This window comes from Mustela lutreola, chromosome 16, assembly GCF_030435805.1.
Source record: "Mustela lutreola isolate mMusLut2 chromosome 16, mMusLut2.pri, whole genome shotgun sequence".
Classification (NCBI taxonomy): domain Eukaryota; kingdom Metazoa; phylum Chordata; class Mammalia; order Carnivora; family Mustelidae; genus Mustela; species Mustela lutreola.
The window spans coordinates 26,867,804-26,893,850 of NC_081305.1; the positions used below are offsets into that span (position 1 = coordinate 26,867,804).

At 56.0% G+C, this 26,047-nt stretch overlaps 2 protein-coding genes and 1 long non-coding RNA gene across 10 annotated transcripts in view; 1 reads left to right on the plus strand and 2 right to left on the minus strand.

The window, feature by feature from the left end:
• The window catches only part of CPNE2 (copine 2), a 45,115-nt gene extending 34,891 nt beyond the window's left edge, over window positions 1-10,224 (minus strand). The window contains exon 1 of one of the 2 annotated variants that reach the window (XM_059153366.1): window positions 10,010-10,224. The gene's annotated coding sequence lies outside the window, so the exon portion shown is untranslated. The remainder of the gene's footprint in view (window positions 1-10,009) is intronic. The other variant, XM_059153365.1, reaches the window with a different exon arrangement.
• LOC131818724 (uncharacterized) lies at window positions 9,524-15,013 on the plus strand. The gene is made up of 4 exons (XR_009348922.1): window positions 9,524-9,706; window positions 11,493-11,591; window positions 13,219-13,475; window positions 14,767-15,013. It is a non-coding gene; the product is annotated as an uncharacterized LOC131818724 (long non-coding RNA).
• A 2,871-nt stretch (window positions 15,014-17,884) lies between these two features.
• Window positions 17,885-26,047, minus strand: part of NLRC5 (NLR family CARD domain containing 5) — an 85,721-nt gene continuing 77,558 nt past the window's right edge. For 4 of the 7 annotated variants that reach the window (XM_059153359.1, XM_059153355.1, XM_059153356.1 and 1 more), the window contains exons 39-49: window positions 25,437-25,520; window positions 24,127-24,210; window positions 23,637-23,720; window positions 23,255-23,338; window positions 23,034-23,111; window positions 22,258-22,341; window positions 22,101-22,172; window positions 21,751-21,834; window positions 20,057-20,140; window positions 19,678-19,761; window positions 17,885-18,969 (exon numbers count right to left, since the gene is read on the minus strand). In XM_059153359.1, the coding sequence (XP_059009342.1) occupies window positions 18,858-18,969; window positions 19,678-19,761; window positions 20,057-20,140; window positions 21,751-21,834; window positions 22,101-22,172; window positions 22,258-22,341; window positions 23,034-23,111; window positions 23,255-23,338; window positions 23,637-23,720; window positions 24,127-24,210; window positions 25,437-25,520 (934 nt within the window). In that variant the 3' untranslated portion in view covers window positions 17,885-18,857. The other 3 variants (XM_059153361.1, XM_059153360.1, XM_059153362.1) reach the window with 2 other exon arrangements.

Genomic DNA, 26,047 nt, shown 5'->3' on the forward strand with positions numbered 1-26,047 from the left:
AACAGGGAAGGATGATGTCAAGGCCAAAGGCCTGCTTGCCTAACTCCATCCTTCCGCCCACTATCGGCCCTAGCGGCTCAGGACCCAGGAGCCGGGCTGCACACCCCACTCACGACAGGGAAGGGACACCGAGGCAAGGAGGGGTCCTAACTCAGAGACACGCAGTGCCGGGGAGACACCAAGAGCGTCAGCCACAGGGAGGGGGGCAGTGGGGCTGCGGAGGTAGACGGCCAAGCCAGAGAAAGGGGGAGCCGGCTGGGGAAAAAAGGGGATGGAAGACGAAGGGTGGGGATGAGGTGCCACAGGAGGAAGCAGCCCTCACTCTGGGGATTCTCAGTTCGAGGACAGCATGGGCCAAATGTAACCAGGCGACCACCTATCGGGACTTCAGGCGCAGGTCAGCAACGTGCCCCTTGAAAAAGCATGTTCACCTTGATATTTAGAAGATGAAAGAAAGAAACGCTGTTTTCCGTGCTCACTATGGCAAGTAATGCTCTATGAAGTCTGGCCAGTGGCAGGAACAAGGAAGAGGACTCAGTCCTCTGATCGCTACTGGCGACAGTGAGGAGCACAGACTCTGGACTCAGGACACCGGACTTTGAATCCCTGGCTCTGCTATTTGCCTGCTGTGCGTCCCTGGGCAAGTTACTCAATGTCTCTGGTCTCTGTTTCCCCCTCTATCTATGAAATGATGACAGCGAGTGCACGAAGGGAAGCGCTTAGAATGACAGCTCATCGCTGGTGCTATTTACCAGCAATCCTTGATGGCTGGGGGCAGGTGGTGCAGACCGGAAACCTCGGGAGACCTGCAAGTGTACAGATTATGTCAAAGGGGCCTGAGAGTTAAAACTGGTTGAGAAATACGGCTCTAGGTTCCCCTTCTCAACCGGAAGGCACGGTGCTGGGATGCCAGTGGCGGGCAGGGTGGTGGATGGTGGGGCCAGGGAGCAGGTAACGGCTTCAGGCCCCACATGGTGCCTTGGGGTTCTCAGCCATGCAGCGAAGCCTGCTCCGTGGGGTCTGATCATTGATAGCAGAGGCTCCAGCAGTGGTGGCCCCAGGCTCCATGTGTGTCCCTGGGTCCTCAGTGTCTCCCCGGGGGCTTGTCAGAAATGCACCATCCTGGGCCCCTCCAGACCTGCTCGGTCAGAATCCCTAGAGTGGCACTTAGCAACCTGTGTTTTAACAAGCCCTCCCGGTGATTCTGCGGTGGGCTAAAGTATACACGGGGCCCGTGGGGTAGCTAGGTGGGGCATCGCATGAAAATGCAGATTCTGATTCAGCAGGTCTGGGGAGGGACCTCCAGGTCTGCGTTTCCTGCCAGCCCCCAGGATGCTGAGGCTGCCCCCTCTGAGACCACACTTCGAGCACCAGGCTCCTGGATCCAAGCTTGCAATATGACCGCCTCATGGCTGGCCACGTCCCGGGGCGGGGGTTGGGGGAGCGCTCTAGGTGGGCCTGCCCTCGGTGTAATTAAGCCCATGTCCTACTTGGTGGTCCTACCAGGACTGCTCCCGGCCAGGTCTCCGCAGATCTCTGAGTTTGCCATGTCCCATCTAGAGGGTAACACTATTGGCCAGAACCCTCGGTTTACCAGATGCCTGGTCGCTGCTGGCTGGTCCTGATGGCTTCACTAGCTGAATTTCTGGGGTCGGATTGTGTCTTGACTGTGTCCAGATCTAAGTGGCCTCCTTCAACCCATTTCCTAGACGAGACGATCCAAGAATACAAATGGCAACTGTATAAGGCTTCCCCAGAGAAAACAGAACCAACAGGATAGCTATATATAGAGAAAGAGGTTTCTTTTAAAGAATTGGCTCGTGCAGTTGTGGGGGCTGCAAATTCTAAATCTGTAAGACAAGTCGGAAAGCTGGAAATTCAGGTCAGTCAGAGGTGACACTGGCAGTCTTGAGTCCAAAATCCACAGGGCAGGCCAGGCAGGGTGGAAACTAGACAAGACTTCCACGTTGCGGGATAGATCTATTTTTAAGATAAAGTCTACCCCCGCCGTGGGGCTCGAACTCACGACCCAAGATCAGGAGCCGCACGCTCTCCCAACAGAGATAGCTGCCAGCTGGGTGTCCCTCTATGTTGTAGTCTTGGCGCTGAATTCCTTCTTCTTGGAGAAGATCTTTGCTTTTATAAAAGGCCTTCAATTGATTGGATGAGGCCCACCCACATCATGGAGGATAATCTGCTTTAATAAAAATCTACTGCTTTAAATGTTAATCACATCTTAAAAATACCTACATTCTCACCAAGGTGACACATAAAATTAACCATCACCACAAACTTCAGCCTGCAGGAGACCCACATGGGGCAGGAAAACAGGGTGCTGGGGCTAGAGTTCTGGGTCAGCCCTTCCTGAATGTAGGAGCTAGGGGGGCCTACTCCCACTCTGCCTGCTGGAAGGGTAGAGAGGAGGCAGGTCCGGCTGCACTGATGGGAAGTAGTGATAAACTGAGAGTAATAATCACACCTGTCCCAGCCCTGTGTGGAGCATAGTGTGGTCCACATACTGTCGTCCACAGCTCCACGACATCCTTGAGCGAGGTGTTAGCACCACTCCCATTCTCCAGATGAGCAAACTGAGGCATGGAAGGGTCTGCATCCCAGAGCCTCTGCTAAGATGACTTCAGATAAGCCCTTTGGTTCTTCTGGATCTTAGTTTTTCTTACCCATCAACTAGAAAGTACAAAAGTGACACAGGGCACCTGGGTGGCCCAGTGGATTGAGCCTCTGACTTCAGCTCACTTCATGATCCCAGGGTCCTGGGATCGAGCCCCACATCGGGTTCTCTGCTCAGCAGGGAGCCTGCTTCCCCCTCTCTGTCTGCCTGCCTCTCTGCCTACTTGTGATCTCTTTCTCTGTCAAATAAATAAATAAAAATTTTTAAAAAGGGCCTGACACACTGTAGGGGCTGGCTCAAGATGAGAAAAACCTCTCTGGGGCTCCAGGCTGTTCTCAGTACAACACCCAAGCTCCCTGACAAAGCGTTTACACTCCTGGCTCCAGCTACACTGGCCACGACATTGAGTTCTGGCTGGATGTCTGCGTGCCTCGGTCATTTTGCATATGCTGTTCCATCTGCCGGGAGTGCCCTTGCCCCTAATTCACTTGGCTTTTTCATTCTTCAAACTCAGCTCAGCAAAACCGTGATACCACAGTGTCCCCCTCACACCCAACCACTACCCCTAGGCTGACCATACCAAGAGGGAGATGAGGCTGCCGGGGGTGGGGGAGTGTGGACTGCTACAACCCCCTTGGAGGAATGTACAGCAGGGTCTCCAGAAGGTAAACAGACACATCCCGTGATGACCCAGCAATGCCCAGCAGAAACATCATGCATGTGTTTGCCAAAGGCCCCCCGACAAGGACTCTCACAGCAGCACTATTCCTAGGATCCCCAACTGGATACACCCCGAACGCCCATCATCGGGAGGAGAGCTAAGGAAACGGGCCCCCCCACACCGTGGATTATACCATGGGGCTGGACAAACAGAGCCAGACGAAAGGAGTACCCGGTCCTGTCTGATTTCCTTTATAGGGAACGAAACAGGCAAAAACAGGTCTATGCTGTTGGGAGTCAGAAGAGTGGTGGGACAGGTGAGGGAATGGGTGCTTGTGACCAAACAGGGCGGGGGGAGGGGGGCGCACAGGAGGGGGTGCCCTGGAGATGGTCATGTTTCCATTCCTGGGTCCCAGGTGCTGCTGATGGATGCTTTGGTTGGAGGCCTGTCCCTGAGTTGTACACATGGGACATCCGCTCCATTTCTGGACATTTTTATACTTCAGTGAAATGTTGTAAAACCAAAAACTGAGGGAGTCCTCCACAAAGCCCCTCCTGAGACCCTGGTCCTGGGCAGGAAGCACTGACACTGTCACCACTGGCTTAGGAAATGTCGCTGTCCTTTCCTGAAAGTGAGAAAAGGGGAAGGGGACCATAGGTTCTCAGCATGCCCGACGGGCCAGTTCCGGGATCTCAGAATCATGAGTTGTGTCTGAATCTCCCAGCTGAAAGGCTCCAGGCAGGTCTGGTCCCATCTTCCAGGCACACACCAACCCCAGCCACAGCCCCGGTTCTGCGGGGAACGGGGAGTCCAGCCCCGAGCCGCTCACACCCCTGGGCCCTCCCTGCAAGCCTGGGGCTGCACCGCTCCCCCCAGGCGGCACACGGCCCCCAGAGAGTGTGCCGGGCTCTCGCCCAGGTGGCGGGCGCATCTCAACACCAATCACTTCTCTACCTCCGCGAAGGCATGGCACTCCCGACAGGCGGCAGCTAGGCCATTACAGGGATAAATATAGCCGCAGACAGCACCGAGAGGGAGCTGCAGCAGGGGTTTGATGCCTCCTAGCCCCCAGCCTCCACCAGATCACACCCCGACTGCAGCCTCCCCCCACTCCCGCCAATCACCAAGCTCTGGCCCCTGGGGAAGGGGGCCTCCCTGCTTCAGCTCAACCTTGGTCCAAGGGCCTTGGCCCGTCTCACCAGCCTATGGCTCCCAAGTGGGCACAGCAGGCTGCCAGGTGCCTCCATGCTCCTCCCCACCCCCTCCGGGAGTCCAGGCGCTGGGTTAAGTCCTGCTTCTGCCACCCGCCACCTCCTCCCTCCTAGGCCTCAGCTCCTTCTTCCACCAAGCGAGGCAAGGGACGGGCTCCCCTCCCACCTCCCAGAAAGCGTGACAGGGGACGGGTGTGGATGCACCTTAGGGTGCACAGGGTACTTCAGGGACCTTGGGAGTCGGCAGGGCCGAGCTCGGAGGCTAAACCAAGCTAATGGAGGGCAGAGGGCGTGGTGATGGTGGCCACCAGCCAAAGTCATTCCCACCTGGCTTCATTCGAAGGGGCTGCCTCAGGCACGGGAGCAGCCCTGGGCCCTTCCTTCTTCCCTGGGGTGCCCATGCTCAGCCAGGGACTACCACGGGGGCTCCCCAAAAGTGTGTCAACTCTTGCAAGTTCCTTGCCCTCTCTGTGCCTCAGTTTCCCTGCCTGTGAAGGGCTGGGGCTCCTTCTGGTCTTGAGGAGTCTACACATAGCCCTCAGTCTTCCCTGGGCTGCTCTGGGCCTCGGTCGCAAGCTCTGCCCCAACACCCCCCCCCCCAGAATCTCTGGGCTGATTTACCCTGAAAGTCACCTGGGCTCACCCAGGTCCAAGTCCCCACACGGGTTCCTGCAGGGTGGCGAGACACCGTTGCTCACACCCCTCAGCACGCGGGGATCTCCCCCACTTTTCCTTGACAGTGTCCTTTAGTTCGGTGGCTTTCTTGCTGCCCAGCCCACACCCTGCCACACTGAAGGGCTGCCCTCAGCCAGACAGCCCTCAGCCTGATAGTGGGGATAGGCCTCTCTGAGCCAGACGGCAGGTGCTACCCCAGGCCCAGCCCTCCCCAGTGAGCCCTTCTGGTCAAGGGCACCACCATCCGCTCCTGGGCTCTGGGTCCTCCCTGAGAAGGAAACAGTAGTGCAGGCTGAGGGTGCCTGGTCCTGTCCTGAGGCTTACGGCATCCCACTGTGGCCTTCTTGCAGTCCCAGGACACGGCCCCTCTCACTAGTACCCCATTTTACACATAGGACAACTGAGGCACAGAGAAGTTATGGAAACTGCCTGTTAGCGGTTGAATTATGTTCCCCTAAAAACTAAGTTGAAATCCTAACTCCTCAGTGCCTCAGAATGGGAACTTTTCTGGAAAGACAGTGGCTGCAGATGTAATTAGCTAAGATGAGGCCAGACGGGAGGAGGAGGGGCTCTTAATCCAATATGACTGGTGTCCTTATGAGGCACCAAGGGAAGGAGGCAGAGAGAGGAATGAGTGATGCTACCACAGCTCCCAGGAGCTAGAACAGGCAAGAAAGCGCCCTCCCCTTCAGCCTTTAGTGGAGCACGGCCCTGCCAACACTTTGAATTTGGCCTTCTGGCCTCCAAAACCGAAGATATTTCTGTGCTATGAGCTGCCCAGTTTGGGGTCCTTTGTTACAGCAGCCCTAGAAAACTAATACAGTACCCAAGGTCATCCGGCTAGTCCATGGCAAACCAGAGTGCGACACCAGGCAGCTGAGATCCTTGCATTCATGGTGCAAAGCACACCCCACCCCGAGGGGCCACAAGGGTGACTTGGAAAGATGGCTGCGGCCCAAAAGGAGGGAGGGGTCAGATGGCATCATCTGAGGGGAGCTGAGCATGCTCTCTCCTGCATCCCGGGGAGCGGCCAGCCAGGCACAGTGTGCAAGCCAGAAGACCCCAGCTCCCAGCAAGATACAAGAGCCACCAGTGGAGAAAGAGCGCTCTTAGAATACACTAAGCATGTTCCTACCTCAGGGCCTTTGCTTGTGCTGTCTCCTCTGTCTAGGGCACCCTCCCTCTTTCATTCATTCAAAAATATCCATGGAACACCTGCTGGGCACCAGGCACAGCCGGGATACAGCCATGAACCAGAGACCACTGCCATGGATTAGCATGTCTACTCGAATGTCATGGCCTCCCTGACGCCTCACCGAGCGCCTCACCCACCCCGCCCCAACTATGTGAAATCCTGCTGCCGCCTCGTCATTGGCAGCCTCTCTCTGTCCCCCATTCCACTCTGAGCTCCATGTCGGTGCCCTGGCTTCAGTGCTGTCCCTGGCCCAGACGACCTGCTCAATAAATATTTGCTGAGTGACAACCGGGCAGCACTACAGTGAACGAAACATGGGGCCCAAAGCCACTGGTGGAAAAGGACTCGCAGCCCTCTTTAGGTTACAAGCCCTTTCAAAGCTGCCTGAAGAACCCCATGAAGAAAGCAGCAGGGAGTGCTCCTGGTAAGGAGCGCCATTTTCCAGACAAAGAAACTGCGGTCAGGGGGGTTAAGAGCTGTAGCCCAGGTCACACGGGGAATGGGTGACCCTCCCCAGCACACTTCAGTCCCCTGGGGAGGGAGTCCATGGCAGCAGCGGCTACCTCCATGTCCTCCACTCCTGGTCCTTGGGTGTCAGGCAAATAATCCCACCCTCTCCAGACGCGTGCTTTTCCTCGTCCATCAGCAAGCCCGCGGCCCTGGGCCGCTCCCCCAGCACTTAGCAGGCTGAGCAGCAAGGCCTCCAGAGACGCAAGAGGGCAAAGTCACGACTCCTCGGGGCTCTGTCAGCCCACATCACGGGCCCCTGTGACGGGAGGCTACAGTGCGGGGCAGCCCCAGACATCCATCGTGTATTTACGGAGCACCTCTCTCAGGGCAGGGAGAGGGCCCTGAACAAGATGGGCACGGTCCTTGCCGTCCGTGAGGCTGCCACTCTTTGGGAAGAGGAGAGATAATAAGCAGATACACAAACGAATAAATAAGGTGACTGTAGAAGGTAGTTAATGCCACCCCGAGAAAAATTAAGCGAGGTGATACCCAGGGAGTGAGCAATTAGTAGCTAATTAGCCTCATCTCAGACCCTGGAGGAAGAAGGTGAGGAGAGAGCAGCGGAGAAAACTCCAGAACATCAAACAGCACCGAACAGCACAGTCAGTCCATTTGACCCCACCATGGGAGCAGAGGCCGGCTGAGAACGAGGACGCACCTTAGACCCCCACCCAGCTCTTAGGCAGTACAGGACCTCAAGAAGCTGTGACTCCTTCAGAACACCCAAGTCTCCCTCTGGACAGTGGGGGTGGGATATGACCGTCCTCTTCTCCAGCTGCTGCCTGCCGAGATCCTAGGGTGACCCAGCCTCCTGGCTCCCACGGACCCCATTCTGTGCTCCGCAGGGCACTGGGTAGGACTGGAGGGGATCCTGCCCCCTTTCTGAGGCCAAGTCTCCAAAGGAGAGGTGGCTAGAGTCCTGAAATGGTCGCACCTGATCCAGCAGGCCCTGTAAGGGTTGGGGAAGGCGGGGGTGGGGGGGGGGCGGTGCAGCTGGGACCCTGGCCCTGGGCTGGGGGCTTCTCAGTAGGGGACCTTGGGGCTGGGGGCTTCTCAGTAGGGGACCTTGCCTGGGGACAATGCTCCCTGCTCTGAGAATGTTCTTTGTTTTCTGTCACTCCTTAAAATGGGAACATAATCAGATCTACCATCCCTCACAGTGTCCTCCTCTGTTGGGCAGAACCTGCCCACTCGGGACTCTGCACTTTGAACAGTCCAGAAGCCTGACATTTGGCTCTTACTCTTCTCTCCAAGAAGGATGCAGGAGAAGGGAGAAGAGTCTGGCCTGAGAAAACCCCAGAAGGAATCCTAAATGCCCTCACCAGGCTTACGGATATTCCCAGGAATAACAACACTGACAGTTAACAGTGACCGAGTGCTTGTCACCAGACGAGTCACAACGATGGCACATGACCCCTTTGTCGTCTAATCCTCACAACTCCCTTTAAATAAATACACAATTACCCTAAAAGATGACAAAGGTATACAGAGTATCATTCTTACTACTTTACAGGTAGAGACACTGAGGCTCTATCCCTGGCCCTCTTCTCCCTGAGTTTTTAATTTTTCACGGCCCCGGGGCGAGGTGGGGGGTACCTTGAAACACTGCACATGCCATTCATGAAGCACACTGCACTTTGCAGAACCCCTGTTCTCCGGTTGCAGCCTCCCAGGAACCCTATAAACTGGAATGTGTCATAGTGTGCTTCATTTTACAGATGGAAAAAACCCCTGAGCCCAGCGAGTGAGAAGGCACATACACACAGGAAGTGGCAGAGGGCAAGGAGAATCCCTTTGTCAATATTCTTAGTCCCTGGTTCTTTCCTTGGCCAGACCTGCCCCGGGGGGGACCGCTCCCACAGAGGCCTGCAGGGCCGCCGGCCTGGGGCAGTACCAGAACACACTGGGCCCTATGCCAGAGGTACTGCAATAAAACCACTCCTTATGTTTGCACCCTGCCTTCCTGGCACACAGGTCCTTGACCATTAGCCCATTTTACAGATAAGCGGGGGAGACTGGGAGTGGGAGGAGTGGTCCCCCAGCTCACCATTCAGGCCCCAGCAAGACTGGCCACAGCAGCTGCTGAAGGTTACAAAGGGGTTCCTCCCCCCAGTTACTGAAGCTGTGGGGGGCCCAAGGAACAGAAAAAGCACTCCACCCATGGGTGACAGCCCACACCCCTAAGGCAAGCAAAAACTAAGGGCAGACAAAACAAAAGGCCGCTTGTAATTCTCCCAGATCCCTTGCTGGTGTCACTCTCCCCAAATACATAACAGGGCTGGGAGAATCACTGGCATCAGCATGAGCCTGGCTACCAGAGCCCTGGATTCCAGTTCCCCTTCCTGATCTTGGGCAAATCACAGCCCCCTTAAAGGAGGCCCTGCCGGGGAGTTTGTCCAAGGAAGGGGGGGGCAGAGGGCGGGGCTGGGGAATGGGATGAGAAGAGGGGAGTAAGACACCTCTATTCTCAGAAAAGCAGGGCTGCGGAGAAAGGAAAGGAAGCAGGAGACTCGCTCTTTCTCTCTCCCCATGTCCCCCCACCCCACCCCCTTAACCACACAGGTGCCAGACAGATTTTGCGGAAAAAAAAAAAAAAACTAGTTTGCAAACACACTTCGACTTCTGGGAAGCTGCCCAGCTCCACTCCCTCCCTTCGTTCCCTCTTCTGGGCTGGGAGCTGGCTCTCCGGCAGGGCTCTGGGGCGGGGGTACTGGAGGTTGAGAGCAGGATGCGGGGGCCAAGGGCCAGCCCGACCCCAAGTCTTCGGCAGCTACTACAGTGGCGGGGACTCTACCTTCCGGACGCCCCCAGACTCCTCGGGGAAGGTAGGCGAGTCCCTAAACAGCTGGGCTCGAACCCCGAGGGGCGCCACCCTCCTCCCGCACCCTCCCGGCTTTGCCCCGGGGCGCAGCCGGAGCGCCCCCGCGTGGCCGGGTCGCAGCTGAGTCACCCAAGCGCCCGAGCGTGGGTGCCCCCCGCTGACGGGGGCTCGGGGCGCCACGGCCCCCGAGGCGGAACCCAGCTTCCTTCCAGCCAGCCACTGGCGCCAGAAGCCGAGCCCGAAGGCCGAACTTAGCTCTGGCGCCAGGGCGCCCCGCCCGCCCCTGGCCCGCCGGGGCCCCACTCACCGCGGGTCCCGCGGGCTCCGCCGCCCTCACGGCGCGGCCGCGGCTGCCGCTGCCCGCGCTCCGGGCCGCCGGAACATCCCGGGGCGCTCCCCTGCTCGGCAGGGCCCGCGGGCGCGGGACGGGCTCAGGGCGCTGCCCGCGCGGCCCCGGCCAGCTCGCGTGCGCTCCCAGCCGCTCGGGGTCCGGCGCTCCTCCCGGGCGGGCGGGCGGCGGCGGCGGCTCGGGCTCCTCCCTCCGGCCGAGAGGGGCGGGGGTGGGGAGGGAGGGGGGAGGCGAGGCGGGCTCTTCCTGGAGGGGCAAGCACTCCCCACGGGCGGAGCGGGAGCGCTGTCCCGCCCGCCGCCCGCCGCTCAGAGCCCGTGGCTGGCGCGCCCTAGCGCTCCGGGCTCTCGGCGCCGCGGGGGCCTAACGGCCGGGGCCGGAACCCGAGGGTCCGAACGCTCGAGGCCGGAATCCGAGGGTCCGAACGCTCGAGGCTGGGACTCCGCGGATCGGAGCGCGGCTGGTTCGCACCCTCCCTGGCTGGCCTCGCCGCGAGCCGCGGGCACCTCCGAGTTCCGAGCACCGTGCGCTCAGGGCCGCGGGCGCGGGAACCGAGGGGTGGGCTCAGCTCGGGCCTGCGGGGCCCCAGCGCGCCGCCTGTGGCCTCGACCCCCAGGGCCCCGAGCTGCGCCCTCGGGGGGTACGCGGCAGGGCTGGGTTCTGGGCTGCGTTGAGCCGCGCTAGGACCGCAGAGTCTCCCCCTCCTCCCGTAGTAAAAGAGCTCCGCATTTTCTTGTCGCCAGACACTAGGAAGATGACACATATTTCTCTGGCAGAGACGCTAAGATAAAGACAGTTTCAACGGTGCCTGGGGATAGTTAGCGGGAGCGTAATTAAGGGGGGGCCTTGAGGCCCTGGCCCTGAGTCCCCCTTTTCTGTGAAGGCCTTCTTTTACCCTAGAAGAAGCATCAATTCTTAAGAAACGCATTTATCGCCTCCGGGCGCTCCCGCTGCAGACCACTCAGCGGTATTTATCTGCACACACACACCCCAAAATCTGGGCCAACGGCGGCTCAGCCCCATTTAACCAGATTGTGGGAGATCTCAAGGCCACTTCCAAAGCCTTTGGCCCTGCGGCTCAAGGACCTCGTGCTTGGGTTGTGGTTTTTCCGTTCCGGGTAGGAGAGGGTTAACTAAGAGACTCACACTGCAGCCTGTGAACCTCCCTCCAGTCTGAGTCACGGGCACTTAGCAGCCTTGGAGGGGCGGCCACTAAGAAACCCCAGGGCTCTGAGCTTTGTTCTCTGCCTGCCTGTTCCCCATCCATCCTTCCTTTCTCCAAGCTCTCCTCACCTTTCCTCCACCTAAGTCTTCAAAGCCCTCTCAGCCCAGCTTTGGGGCAAACCAATCCATAGACATACTAGCGACAGCCCCCACCTCCCCCAGGAAGCCTTGCCTGATTGATCTGGCCCTCAGCATCCCAATCCTCTCCTTGCTTCAGAGACACAGGAGTGGCAGGTCCTGGGATGAACTATGGTGAACCCAAGCAGCGTCCCTCCCCTCAAGTTCCTCACCTCCCCGGACCAAGCCCATGACCCAGGTAATTGTATTATTGGGTGAAAAGTGCAAAGATTGGAGGTGGGGTGGCCCGGAAGACCCCACTCAGCCACAGAAGTCAGACTTCCCCAAGGAGCCCCAAAGGATGAAGTAGTTGGGTCTGCCCAGGGTGAAGAAGATCCTGGATCCCTGGCCACAGGGACAGAATTTAATAAAGGTCAGGGATCCCAGCAACTGCCCTCCTAGGTATCTACCCAAGGGAAATGAAAGCCTGTGTCCAAACAAAAACTCCTACCAAATGTTCACTGCAGCAGAGTTCAGAAAAGCCAAAAAGTAGGGACAACTCCAATGTCCATTAAGCAATGAATGGATAAACAAAATGAGCTTTCTCCACACCATGGGATATTATTCAGTCATAGAAGGGGGTGGCATGTGTACGATATGGACAAACTTGGAAGTCATGATGCTAAGTGAAAAGAGCTGGTCACAAAAGACGGTGCATATGTGTGATTCCATTGCCATGAAATGTCCACACTAGACGAGTCCTCAGGCACAGAAGGAAGTCTAGTGGCTGTCTAGGCCTGGGAGGAGATACTGGGGAGTGATTGCTATTAATGAGGGTTTTGGGCGCCTGGGTGGCTCAGACGGTTAAGCGTCAGCCTTCAGCTCAGGTTATGATCTCATGGTCCTGAGATGGAGGCATGCCTTGGGCTCCCTGCTCAGTGGGAAGTCTGCTTCTCCCCCTGCCCTCCCCTCTGCTCCTGTTCTCATGTGCTCTCTCTCTTTCTTGCAGAAATAAATAAAATCTTTAAAAAAGGGGGGGGGATTTCTTGGGAGATGATTTAAAATGTCCTGAACTTAGATGACGGAGTTGCACAGCTGTAGGTATACTCAAACCATTGACTTGTAGACTTCAAAGGGATGAATGTTATGTCTAATACAAAACCAGGGAGCAGGAGAGACCAGAGGTCAACCGACGAAGGCCAACTGACCATCATGTGTTGATTCTACACTTGATGCACACACAACGCAAGGCCGTCACAGCTCAATGCTGAAGGGAGTCTTTCCTCGCCTACATGGGGTACTCTCTGCAAAAGCAGAAGGCCTTGATTTCCTGAAATAGGTCTAAGTGTGTGTGTTTGTGTGTCTGTGTGTGTGCACGTGTATGAAACACCTGCTGTCTGGGTGTTTATGTCCACAGTCCAGGCTGTCTGGACAGATAGATGAGAACAACCAGGGTTGCCTCTACACTTGAGTGTGAATTTAAGACACTCCAAAAGAGTACTGCGTACCAGGCCCTGGCTGGCCTCAGACGTGTGGGAGGGGGTAGAAGATGGAGGGGCTCCCAGTTATTAATGTTGCATCACAAATCCCCCCAAACCTTATAATCTATCTCTCAAGGCTCTGAAGGTGGGGGTTCACCTGGGCTCAGCTGGGGTGGTCCTCGCTTAGGATTTCTCAAGCAGATGCAGTCAGATTACAAGAGGGGCTAGCGTTCTCTAGAAGGCCTATGTTTGGCCGTTGACACTGGCTGTTGGCTTGGACCTCAGCAGGAGTGGTCCATGACCGTTGGTGCGACCTGGGTTTCCCTGGAATATGGCGGCTGGCTTCCAAGGGTGAGCAGCGAGCATCCCAAGAGGACCAGGTGGAAGCCTTGTTATCTTTTATAGAACCTTACCCTTGGAAGTCATACGATGTCACCAGCTCTCTCCATAGACCCTCCTCTCTGAGAGGACTGTCACTGTTATCGGAGATACAGTGGTGGCCGTCTTTGGAGAACACCATCTGCCACACAGGGAGCTGATACGGAGACATATCCGTGATGGAGACATCCCCTGGAGGATCACATGGCTGACTCCAGAGCCACATTCCAGGCGTGGAGTCATGGCTCTGAGTTTGAATCCCAGTGGCTGCCGTTATTGCCTGGGTGAGATCATTAATTCCTCTGGGTTTCAGTCTCCTGCTCAATAAAATGGGAGGATAGATTTGGTATCCACTTCTTGGGATGCTTGTGGGAATTCAGAGAGACCGTTGTGTGATTAGAAGGGTACCAAGCACTCCTAGACATCGGGACTGTCTTTAAGTTCCAGAGTTGTGGTCGCTGTAATGCAGGGAACCCTGCTTCTAGGCTCAGGACGCCCAGGCACCCCCTGCCTTTCCAGCCAGCCCCAGACACCTCCATCTGCCCCAACCTTGTGCTGAAATATTCGTATGGGGGTGCGGACCACAGGCACAGCCCAGGAAACTGGATGCTTCTGTCCTAGGCACTCAACCTGGGGACCCCAGTTGGCCTTTGTTCTCTAGGGAAAGCTCCTTTTCAGTCCTCTCCTCCTCAGGGCAAAGGTCACTTTCTGGGCAGCTGGGCTGGGCTGGAGTTTGTGTGGGATGAGCAACAAGGTACAGTTGCCCAGGCCCAGGGCCAGGGAGGACACCAGTTCTGGAGGCTAGAGGCCTGGAGACACACGGGGTGGGGGCGGAGTGCCTCACCAGGGTGGCTGCCAGGAGCAGGAGGCAGACCAGCTGTCTCCAAAACTTCCTGAGACCAGCCCTGGGAGGATCTTTGCCAAAGGAGCCCTGTTCTTTTCCAGGAAGCTCTGGGATGTGTCCAGAGGGCATGTGCAGCTCTGGCTGGGGTGGGGCCACCGCCCTCCAGCCTGGCCTTGGCCCTGCAGGGGGGTTGGGGGCAGAGCAGGTCTGGGTAGAATTCCTAGCCCTCCAGACTTGGCGGGGGGCTTCCTGAAGGACACACAGACCTGCAGACCCGTTAAATACCCCGCCAGGACCACCTCAGCTTCCTGCTCTGGTGCAGGATTAGAATTGTGGCTTTGCTGAATGCCGGCTATTGTGACCTTGACCTCCGTTTTCTCCTTTGTCAGTGGGCCGTAGATTGTTACCCAGATGATGGCTATGGGTCTAGAGGAGGTCACAGATGGTGGAAGCCCTACAGAACAATAACCAGGCAAGCCAGGTGACAGAGGGTTCAAAACCCTCCCCGAGGGAGGATTAACCAGAAGGTCACCTTCTCAGTGCTGATAAAAGTGGGTCCTTGTGCCTTCTCACTGCGCAGATGAGAAAACTGGGTCTTCCCCTGCGGGACTGAGTCGCAAAAAATTTCAAAGTGGTTAAGAGAGTAGATCCTAAGAGCTTTCCTCTCAAGGAAAAAAAAAAAAAAGTCATTATTTTTCTTTCTCACTTTTTTTTTCTTTTTGTAACTCTAGGAGATCCTGGATATTAATTAACTTATTGTGGTCATCATTTCACTCAGTCTGTGCTGCATGTCATGTGTATCTCACTGAAACTCGAGGGGAAAATGAGCGAAAATAAAAGTCACGACACCCAGGCTGGATTCCTGGCACCACCCCTTACTAGCTGTGTGCCTTTGGACAAGTCGGGAAAAATCTCTGGGTCTCAGTGTCCTCCTCTGCAAAGAGAAGGTCACCAGGATCCTCGGTACAAAAGAAGGGGGATGGGGCAGAGCCCTGCTGAAGCCACTTACTCCATACCCTTGAGTCCCCACCTACCTGTGGCTGCACATTCACATTGCCTGAGGGGCTTTCGAAATACTCTTTTCTTAAAGATTTTATTTATTTGACACAGAGAGAGAGAGAGAGTACAAGCAGGGGGAGCAGGAGGTGGAGGGAGAAGGAGAAGCAGGCAGGAGAAGCAGGCTCCCCGCTGAGCAGGGAGACTGATGTGGGGTTCCATACCGGGACCCTGGGATCATGACCTGAACTAAAGGCAGACACTTAACTGACTGAGCCACCCAGGCGCCCCAATACTCTGTTTTTTAAAAAGGGATTTTAAAAAGTTCCCCCAGTGATTCTAACCTGTAGTCAGGGTAAGCCCCACTCCCTGGTCGACAGCCTCCCAAAGCTAAATGTAGTCCAACAGGACAGACATCACTTGGGGAGGGGGTCTTCTTGGAAATGCAGAATCCTAGGCCCCGCCCGACACCTGCTGAACCGGCACCTGCATGTTAACAAAATGCCCAGATGATTCCACGCGTGTGACAGTTTCCATAACTGTGACTTTATCATTCGAGAAGTATTGGCCTGGGCCATGGATTTCAGATGGGTGTGTTTGGGGACAGGACGGAAGGGGCAGTTTGGGAGGATCTGAGGCCTGTGGGGACAAGAAGGGAGATGGTGACCCCCATCAGAAAGGACAGAGGCCAAGTGACAAAGTTGCAGAACGGGCTTCTCCCAGCCTTGCAGACAGACATGGACACCTACTGGCCCAATCACATTCCAGGGTCACGAACCCGGGGGCTCCCTTTTCATTTCACTCCTCACTTGGCCAGAGCCTTACTTTTCTTTGAATTGTGTTGGTTTTGTGTAGATATTTATTTTTTTTTAAAATATTTTATTTATTTATTTGACAGAGAGAGATCACAAGTAGGCAGAGAGGCAGGAGGAAGCAGGCTCCCCGCTGAGCAGAGAGCCCGATGTGGGGCTCGATCCCAGGACCCTGAGATCATGACCCGAGCCGAAGGCAGCGGCTTAACCCACTGAGCCACCCAGGCGCCCCTTGTGTAGATATTTAAACAGCTTACTCTTCAGAGGAAGGAAGTGGGGAGAGTGGACCTCATTCGTGCTAGAGAGAAAGGCAGTCCGGGCCTCCCAGCAGGCAGGTGGCAGAAGACAAAAATGAATGAAATGGGCAAGGTGAGTGGGCTTGGCCAGCCGGGTCTGCTGTGCTGAAGGGACTGTTAATCTCAGGGCAGCTGCTGAAAGTTTCTTGGGGTTTTTAAGAACCTGGGCAGAGTGGGAGGGAGAGGAGGGACAAGTAAAACAAATGAACAGAGAGTGTCCCCGAGCTCGAGGCCCTCCCGGTGTGCATTTCACCTGGCCTAGAGCTTCGGCTTGGTGCTCTGTTCCTCCCTCAGCCATGGGGCAAGTCATCTTCAGGCTTGGAGGGACTCCTGCTCCAGTGCTGGGGAAAGAGAGAAGACAGCACAGGGCCCCCTGGGTAGGAAGGGGCACCCCGAGGGTCCACGGTCACCTTGCTATCTTTTCCTGGGGGAGGCAAGACAGAATCTGGGGTTCGAGTTTTCCAGGCACACTTGTTAGAACCTCTGCCTGACCCTCCCCTCCCTCACAACCAGGTGGATGACACCATCCGGAGCCAGGTGTGCCCTGACCCGGGCCCGATAAGCGTGTCCTCCTGAGGGGTGTGGATGCTTGGCACTTGGCCGGAGGACTTTCTCCTCATGCTTGCCGGGGGACCAACGTGGAGGGCGGCAAAGGTCAGGGCTGAGCTTCCCAGGTAAGCCACCAGCAGGCAGGACATCCCAGGGTCCTAGGCTAGGTGGGAACCTCTGCTGGCATCACTCTTAACCTCATTCTGGGCCCAATGGCCAAGGAAGCGGTCTCAGGAAATCACTAGTGGGCCAACCTGCCCTCTAGTGGTGGTAAGCAGTAACTGCACCGCCGATTGCATGCTTTTTACAACGGGGTGAAGCTCTGGAGGAAAGCTTCTCCAGCCATCAACCTGTTCAGCCCACAGGCCGGTGACAGGGAGTGGGTGCTATTCTCCTGTCATTTCAAGCATCTCTTCACCTCATATGATATTCAACCCTAAAAGGGGAAGGAAACTAGCATGTAACCGGTACTTGCTGCCTACCAGAAACTTTGTACACCATCCTTCCTGGACAGCTCCAAAAGTCCTGGGGACCAGGGGGGATTACTAACTCATGTCCAGAAATAGTTTGCTTTTGAAGAGCAGCAAGGAGTCAAGTCACAGTGCACTCCATGCCCATCTGACTTCCCAAGCCATGTTTTTTTACATACCACCCATCAGCGCCCCCCCCCCCCCCAGGGCCGAGAGTCCAGGCCTTCAGTAGGACCCAGCAAGCAGCAAAAGGGAGAAGGGGACACACTGGGGAGTGGTGAGGACTGTGGCAAACAGAGATGTGTGCCATACCTAAAGGGCACGGTCAAATGACTCCACGAATTTCCCTTGAGTGGGAATGTGGGGACTAACGCCAAACTGAAAGCTGAAAATCTGGATTTATGTAAAAGCTCCCACTTTTAAATATTGATGCCTGATTCCGAAAAGAGTTTAAATAGCATGCAAGTCAAACAAAGGACCGTTCTAACACTCTGAGTTTCTGTAATACTCTCACAGTACTGCTGATTCCAGAGTGGGTAGGCAGCTTGCCCACGAGCCTGTGACCAAGCAGAGACAGAGTCTGGACTTGACTCCATGTCTTCTGACTCCTGGGCCAGTGTTGCTCTCAGTTCACCTCTCTGTGGTCTGTCTTGCTCTCCAGGCCCTGGGGCAGGGGGTGAACCACTCCGGACCTTGGTGAGTTAGCAGCACACATCAGACTTAGGGTAGAGGCTGGGACACCATCCACATTTAATGGTCAAATTTGGCTTCAAGTGTGGCAAGGCCATCCTTGGGCCTTTCTGGAAATAATGTTAGGTAGCACGCGCAGCCCCTGGGATCTCACCCGGATCCTGCTGAGGTAGTGTCTGAACCCAGTGGCCTTGCCTGTTTATCCCAGTAGTGCCTACCCCCACATCCTTAGACAAGGCTTCTTCCGGGACATAGGTCAGACTGGGTCCATCCGTTCCCGAGGACCGTCCCTAGATCTGGGCCCAAAGTCTTTGGAAGCTGGGGTTTAAGAGGAGGGAGTCGTCCCATTTACAAATGGGAAAACCGAGGCTTGAGGCAAGACGGACCTCATCCCAAAGCCTCATAGCTGAGTCTAGGGTTTGGCCCTCAGGCCACTGGGCTAGTCAGTGCTTGGACACTCTCCCCATCCCATTTCTGGGTGGAGAACATTCCCCGGCTTAGCTGCTCTGAAAGTGCAATGTATAAATATATACTTGATTTTAAAAAGTAATAAATTAGATTTTCTACCAGCCTGCAGGTATCTGGCCAGTCATAAGTCCTATGAGATGAGCATCTGTCACATGTCATATGCGAACCACGGATCATGTGTGCTGCCACGTGGTGGTACCAGGACCTATCCCACTGACCCACAGGCCACAAGGCAAGTTCCATGTAATGTCACAGAGAATTCTACCATATGTGATCTTCTGTGTCACACATCACATCATGACACTTTCATTGTGTGACATGTCTCTGACTGGTCATGCATGTCACATGCAACACGGGGTAGTCTTTTGGCCACACGAGGCTCCTGGTCCCTTCCTGAAGACTGTAGCAAGACCAATGTGCCCCTCCCTCCTGGGGCAGCACACAGGGGCCCCCAGCGGAGGCTCTTTTCCTGAGCCCACTGTCCTGGTGAGTGGAAGTTGGCTTCACTTGGGCTGAATTCAAAGGATCTTGAGGGGGGCCTTCAACTACCCCGAGGCGGCTGCGGCTGCTTGTCAAAGAACGCGAAGTCCAGCCTGGGCTCCTCGCTCTGTAGGTGCTGGGCCACGTCGGGGGAGATGGGGTTGTTCCAGAGGCTGCAGGACACAGAGACAGGCACTGAGCACCAGGAGTGGCATGCTCATCCTCTTGTCTCCATCCCCTACAGATGGGGAGACCCAGGCCCAAGACGGGGAAGAGCCATGCCCAGAGCTACCTGGCAGGTTAGACCAGCATGGCTACTCATATGACACGTTTGTGCAAATAAGGAAAAACTCCCCTTCTTCATGACACTTTACTTCCATCATCTGAAGTTGTCATGAAATATTCATTTCTATTGAACAAGCCACTTCACTACCATTTACTAGAAATCTGACATACCAATATATGAATGGTGTCCCACAGAGGCAATGCTCTTGTGCAGTGCACAACCTATATGGCTGTATGTGGTGGTTCTGATTCTACCATTTTAAGTGCTTACTATGTGCTAGGCATTGTGCTCAGTGCTGTATAGAACTGTTTAGTCCTCACAACAACTCCCTGATACTATCATTGAGCCCATTTTACAGATGAGGAAATTGAGGTCAAGAGAGGTTGAGTTGCTGACTCAAAGTTCCATAATTGGCAAATGGCAGAGCTGGGATTTGATCCAGGTCTGTGTGTTGCCAAATTCTTGGTGGAGAGAACCAAGTCTCCTCTGATAACCCTCAAGCCAGATCTTGCCTCTTTGTACAGGGAGTCCCCTTATATTCTAGAGGTTGGTGTGGCCTCCCACCCATCATCCCCCCACCGTGAGCCCTTTTTACCGGATGACTTGGATGCCAGATCCTTGTGCCAGCCCTTCGACCAGGAGCCAGGCTCCACAAGCTGTGATCTGGTTCTTCTCCAAGCTTTTCAATAGATAGCAGAGAAAGGGGAAAGAGAAATGGCTTGAGTGGGGGGCGATGGGCTTCCCTGTATGCCCCGCCCCCAGGCCAAGATGCTTGCAGAACCCAACACAGTACAGCAGGAAGGCTGAAGGCCAGGGCCCAGGGAGACCTAAGGTTGAGAGGGGCTTGGACCAGAATGTGCAACTCCGTGAGTTCCTGCTCTATGGCAGGAAGTGGCCTCTTGGGTTTTCCCAAGGACGGGGGTTCCCCTTGGCATGCTTCCCAGTTCTGGTTTCCCAGGATGTGCCCTTCATACTCCATTTTCTTCAGCCTGCTCATCCTCGGCAGGACCCGGGCCAGCTCTGCAGCCGCCTCGTCCCCAAGTAGATTCCAGGACAGCCTGCAGGGGAGGGGTCCTAAGGTCAGTGGCAGGAAAACAGTGAGGTCAAGGGGTAGAGACACGGTGGCAGGTGCGGAGGGCTGGGGACTAAGGAGGTTGCCACACAGGTGTGAGAAAGGCCACTTGATAGGGTGCTTGTGCGCCCGCGTGGAAGACTTTTCAGGGTGGAGATAAGTCTCTTCCCCTCCCCAACCCCCTTGTTGTGCTGGTCATCTTTCAAGAACCCAGACAGCTTGAGAGCTGGCTGTCCAGAGAATTTGGAGCACATGGTCTGCAGCAACAACGTCCTGATGCAAACTTCCACCATGCACGTGCCTTCAGCATCATATCCATGCACCCCATTTTCTCTAAAGTGGTCCTCCCCTCTGCTTTTTTTTTTTTTTTTTTTTTTACTTTAAGAGATTAATCTTAGGTAATACTAATCACTACTATCAATGGGAAACCTGCGTTGACAATCCTAAACAGAAGGCAGTTACAACGACAAATACAGCACAGACAATAGTAATCATTTCTAGCCGGAACCTCCGTCCTTCCGAAGATGCTGAGCCTGTGGCCTGCCCCCTGCTGGTTACAAAGGGAGAATCACGAAGAAAAATGTAAGAAAAAATTCAAGCACTCTCTGGCTGGTGATATTTCAAGACCGCAGCAATTAGGTTGCACTGGCTCATCTCTGATTTACCTTTGGTATGAAATAATTATCTGCTCCATGGTCATATACACTATTTCTTGGCTTATCAAGTAAAAAATAAATCAGGAGAATCACCAGTGTTAGGTGTTAAAGATGCCTTAGCAGGGATCTGGAGACTTTCTCTTTGGTGTCATGTAATGAGAAGGATTAAAACCTTTAAGATGGACAAACCATAAGAGACTCTTAATCACAGGAAACAAACTGAGGGTTTCTGGAGGGGAGGGAGGTGGAGGGAGGGGGTAACTGGGTGATGGGCTTTAAGGAGGGCACGTGATGAGATGAGCAGTGGGTATAAAACTGAACCTTTGAAACCAATAATTCATTATATGTTAATTAATTAAATGTAAATAAAAAATGTAAAAAAAAACCCCTTTAAGATGCAAACCTAATACCCTCTTGGAATCCCCTGTGTCCTATACCCTAGGAAAGAGCATTTTCTTCCATCGTGTGGTCAGGGCCCCAGGCTAGTCCTCAGTGTGGTTTGCCCCTGTGGCTGCCCAAGGCCAGACCGTATCTGATTGCCAGGAGGGGAGTGGGCATAAGCAGGGGGCTGGTGGGGAGCATGCTTCACCACGAGCAAGAGGTTTATAAATCGAGGTTCTGTAAACCAGATGAGGTGATCTACCCAACCACCTCCCAAAGGGAAGGTCAGGGGCAAAGAGCTTTCAGGGACCCACTAGTCTACCTCCCCGCCTGCCCTGCTCCAGCCCACAGTGGGGGAAACAGGCAGGAGAGGCTGAATGGATTTGCCCAACATCACTCATGGCCACAATGTTCAAACTTCCTCAAGAGGAGGCTTAAGACCTTCCCCACTTACAGATAGGGGACCGGTCGGGGAGCTTTAGGCCGGAAGGAGGTGGGCAGCCAGGCCAAGCCCCCAGACCCCCGCCCTTTCCCGCTAGGGCTTGTTCCAAGCACTCACAGGACTTCTTCCAGCGCGGGGCAGAGCACTAGGCTGGCAGCTAGGGGCTTGGCTGCGTGGTTGTCAATCTCACAGGAAACCAGGCTGGGGACAAACAAGAGGACAGGCTGAAGCGTGACTGAGTCGGGGGCATCTCCAGCCAGCCTGCCTCTGCCCACCATGCAGTCGGGGCCCGAGGCAAAGGAGTGGCCTGGGGTGGGGGTGGGGGGAGACTTAGGAAGGTGCCCCTTTTTGCCCCAGGCTTCCTTATACTTGAGGTCTCTGTCCCTTCAAAAGCCTTCCCAGGTGCCAGACGCTGCCTCCCTCCCCACCAACCCCAGCTCCCCAGGTGGTCAGGAAAGGTGACTCACTCGATCTGCCTGAGCAGTGGGAGCCCCTGATGGAAATGTGGGACCCCTGTCGCCAGACTGTTCACTGACAAGCTGTGAGATAGGGAGACACCTGTGAGAGGAGCCCCGAGACCCGCCCTGGCTGCTCCTCTGCCCACACTCCACGGCCAACACTCACCTAATCTCTTCCACATATGGGCGTCCATCCAGGGCCTGGCTCAGGAGCAGCGCCCCCTCTAGGCTCAGGCCGCTAGAGGGCAGGCTGGGGAAAGGGGAGAAGGTGAGTGGAAGGCGGGTAGGTGTAGGGCTCAGGAGCCTTCCCAGAGCCCCCACGCTCAGCATTGTTTCAGGCCGCCTCATCAGACCATCAGGTCACTGTCACCCCAAACCTTCTCCCCATCCACACAGGACTCCGGGGGGGGGGGCGGTGGTAAGGGCCCCCAGCTCTTTCATGTGTCAGTAAAGCAAGCTCTCCAGGCGTCTCTTGGCTTGGCTTCCCTTGCCTGGAAAACGGAGCAGCTAGCAATCTGGCCTTGGGGCTGGCTGCTGGTAGGCTTTGGCGAGGCCCGGGGCAGAAACCGGTGCTTTTCTATGGCCCAGCCCTTTGCTGACACTGCCTCACCCGCCCTCAGAGACCGGTTCAGGGACACACGGAGTGCAGACCATGGTACTTCTTTTGCACATAAGGAAACCAAGACTCAGAATGGGTAGTGGCTTGGCTCACGGCCCAGAAGGCGCTGGTCACAACCCAGGACGAGGCTGGGTCTCCTGACCACCCTGCCCCAGGCTCCCGAAGCAGGGGAGGAGTGGGCAGGGCGGGGCAGGCCGTCCCAGCACGTACCACGACCTGACCTAGGGCTGGCAGTTCCGTTAGTGGAGGCCTTGATTCCCCAGCGCTGCCTGCGAACCCCTCCCGGTCAGCCGTGCAGAAGAGCCCGGCGGAGGGACACTCACTGTAGGACTCTCAGGTGGTGGGGCAGCCTCTGTGCCAGCCTCAGGGCTGTGACATCTCCCAGGACGTTGTAGCCCAGCCTGGAAGAGGACAGAGATGAGGGTGAGCACCGGGCCGGCTGGCTCCAGACCCCGTGTTGCCCTGGGTGCCCCGGGGAACACAAAGGCCAGGAGGGCTTTGGGGATACGAAGGGCAGAGGGCAGCCAGCAGGACCCACACTTACATTAGCTCCTCCAAGTGCTTGCAGAGGGCGAGAGACTCCACCAACAGCACTCCCCCAGCTGGGCCAATGCCATTCCCTGAGAGGCTGAGGGTGGGTGGACATCAGACCCTGGGATACCCAGGTCCCCCCACCCGAGCGCACCTGCTAGGGCCCCAAGAGACCACACCCCCGCCGTAGACCTTCTCTACCCGAGGGGGCAGGAAGGACCAGACCAGGGCCTGGGCTGGCTGAAGATCCCACGGCTGGCGGGGCCTGCACGTAACCCAGCCCCACCGCTTGGACACTGAGGATGGCACAGGAAGGTCAGCCTGAGGCGGGGCCAGGGTCTCCCCGTCTGCGGTATGGCTACTGAGGGCCCCTGTCAGGAGGCCTGACCACTCACTCTATCTTCCTGAGCTCAGGCAGCGCGGGGAGGATGGCAGCTAGGTGCTGGGCACCGAAGTCTCCGATCTGGTTGTGGCTCAAGCTTGGGGAGAGAACAACAGGAGGACTGGAACCATCCGCCTGGCCGCCATGTCATTTCGTCCACAGCCCCCCTCTCAGCACAGAAGGGGTAGTGATGTCTAGAGAGAGGCCCCAGCTCACACTGAGGCAGGCCCCTCAGCCCATCTGAGGTGAGGACTTCCGACCCTTGTCTTCTGTTTCCAGGATGTTCTCCCTGGTGTCTGACCTGAATCCCTCTTGCTGCAGCCCACAATCTCACAACCCATCTTGGGGTTTCCTGACGGTCTAGGCCTGGGGTTGTGAAGGGGGAAGCGGGTGAAGGCACGCGGATGAGGCTGGGCAGAGCATACTCAATCGAGGATCCCCTTGCTTTTCCCATCTCGCCCTGCCCAAGTTGTCTTGAGTTGGGGGACAGAGAGGCAACTCACCCCAGCTCCTTCAAGCTGCTGGCAGCTCTGAGAGCCTCCAAAAGTTGGAGGCAGCCGACATCACAAATACCATTCCTGCTCAGCCTGGAGAAGCAAAGGCCTTGGTCAGGAGCAGAGGCCCAGGCCTTTGAAGGTGCTAGGTGAGGTTTGCAAAGCTTTTACACACCAGGAACCCATATGCTCAACTTGAGGGGTTGGTTGGGGAGGGGGACAGGTAAGGTGGGAATGACTGTACCCGGAGTCCAGATGAGAAAACTGAGCCCAGGGAGGAACCATGACTGGCCACGCACTGCTGGTGACTCCCAGGCAAAGCGGAAACGCAAGCCCAGAGCTCCCTGCTCCCCCGGCCCAGGAGCTGTGGCCACACTGTTTCGTCTGGCCAGTCTCTGCCTCAGCCTCCATGTCAGGGAACGCCCGGGCCACCCTGGCTAATGGCCAGTTTCATGGGGCTCCGTAATCCAGGCAAATCATTTCTCCCCGGCACAGGTGTTCTAAGCAATGCAAACACTGGGCTTTTCCATAAAGCCGGTTTATTGACCTTTTCTGCACCCTGACCTTGCCCTGCCCCCATGAGTAGCGAAAACCCAAACCCAACAAACCACAGGAGGCAAACTGTCAAGGCCCTGTGTCAAGGATCTGAAGGCTGTTTTGTTTTCCTTCTTTTCACAAATTAAACTTTAGGGAAGTGCCTTTCGGAGAATTAATTTTGGATGAAATGACCTAGTCCCATCTGATATGCTTCTCAGAACTCTCTGACCTCATCTGTCACGCACTCTAGGCAGCCACGTGGGGGAGGGGACTCGGGGAGACACAAAGTCTCTTGGGTTTATCTGTAGTCGCCGCATTTTATATTTTGCAAAATCCCGAGAACAGAATGTGTTATATCTGTTAATCAAGGTGGCCAGGGGCCCACAGGAAGAACGCCAAGGTCACCAGGTCAGAGACCATACTGTCCTTACTGACCCTCAGGATTGGTATTACTTGGGAGCTTGTTAGAAATGCAGAATCTAGGCAGCGCAAGCTCGTGGAATCAGAAATGTGAACGAGCACACCGGGAGAACGGTGCACATTTAGGGCTGTTCCAGGATTCGGGCCCAGCCCCTGGCGGTCACTCCTATAGCGGGAGGGAGCTGGTGGCAGCGGAAGGCAAGAGCGGTGGGCACTGACCTGGGAGGGCAGCAACGTCCCCAGGCCCGGGAGTCACGGGCGGTCCTCAGGGAAATGCCTCTAGTGCTTCCCTGGGCGGGCGGTCCCCGCAGACCCCGGGTGTGTCCTCCCACTCATTCCCATGGGGTCACTGGGCCACTCACCGGAGGCTCTGCAGGACGCTCATGTGGCTTAGTCCCTGGGTGAGCAGGGCCAGGGCGGAGCTGCCCAGCGGCAGATGGCTGAGGCTGGAGGAGAGGAGGCCAGAGGAGGACATCACTGGGGTTGGGTCCCCGGTAGAGACCAAGGCCCCATCCAGTCGGCAGGCCTTGGTGCTCAGCAATCCCCAGGGACCTCCAAGATAGCCATTTACATCCACACGAAGTAGACATATTGTATAGAACAAAACCGCATAAGGCATCCAAAGGCCGTTTCTCTGCATGAGTAAAGGCCACCCAGGCAGCAGGTCTGTGTTCCAAAGCACACGGGACCCAGTCTGCTGACCAGGCATCCTAGCGGCCCCAGAGCGGGCATATACTCGAGGTTGAGCACTGAGCTTGGGGCCATCCTGAGAAGTAGAACTCTCTCATCCCCATTTTGCAGATGAGGCACACTGAGGCTCAGAGCATGATTAGAGAGCTTATTAAAGGCCACACAGAAAGTAGAAGCAACACAACAGAACCCAAGGTCATAGGACTTCCATTCCTGAACCCCAAGCATGTGTCACCCCTGGGATCACACTCCAGGACTCCACCCGGGGCAGGAGAGGGGAATA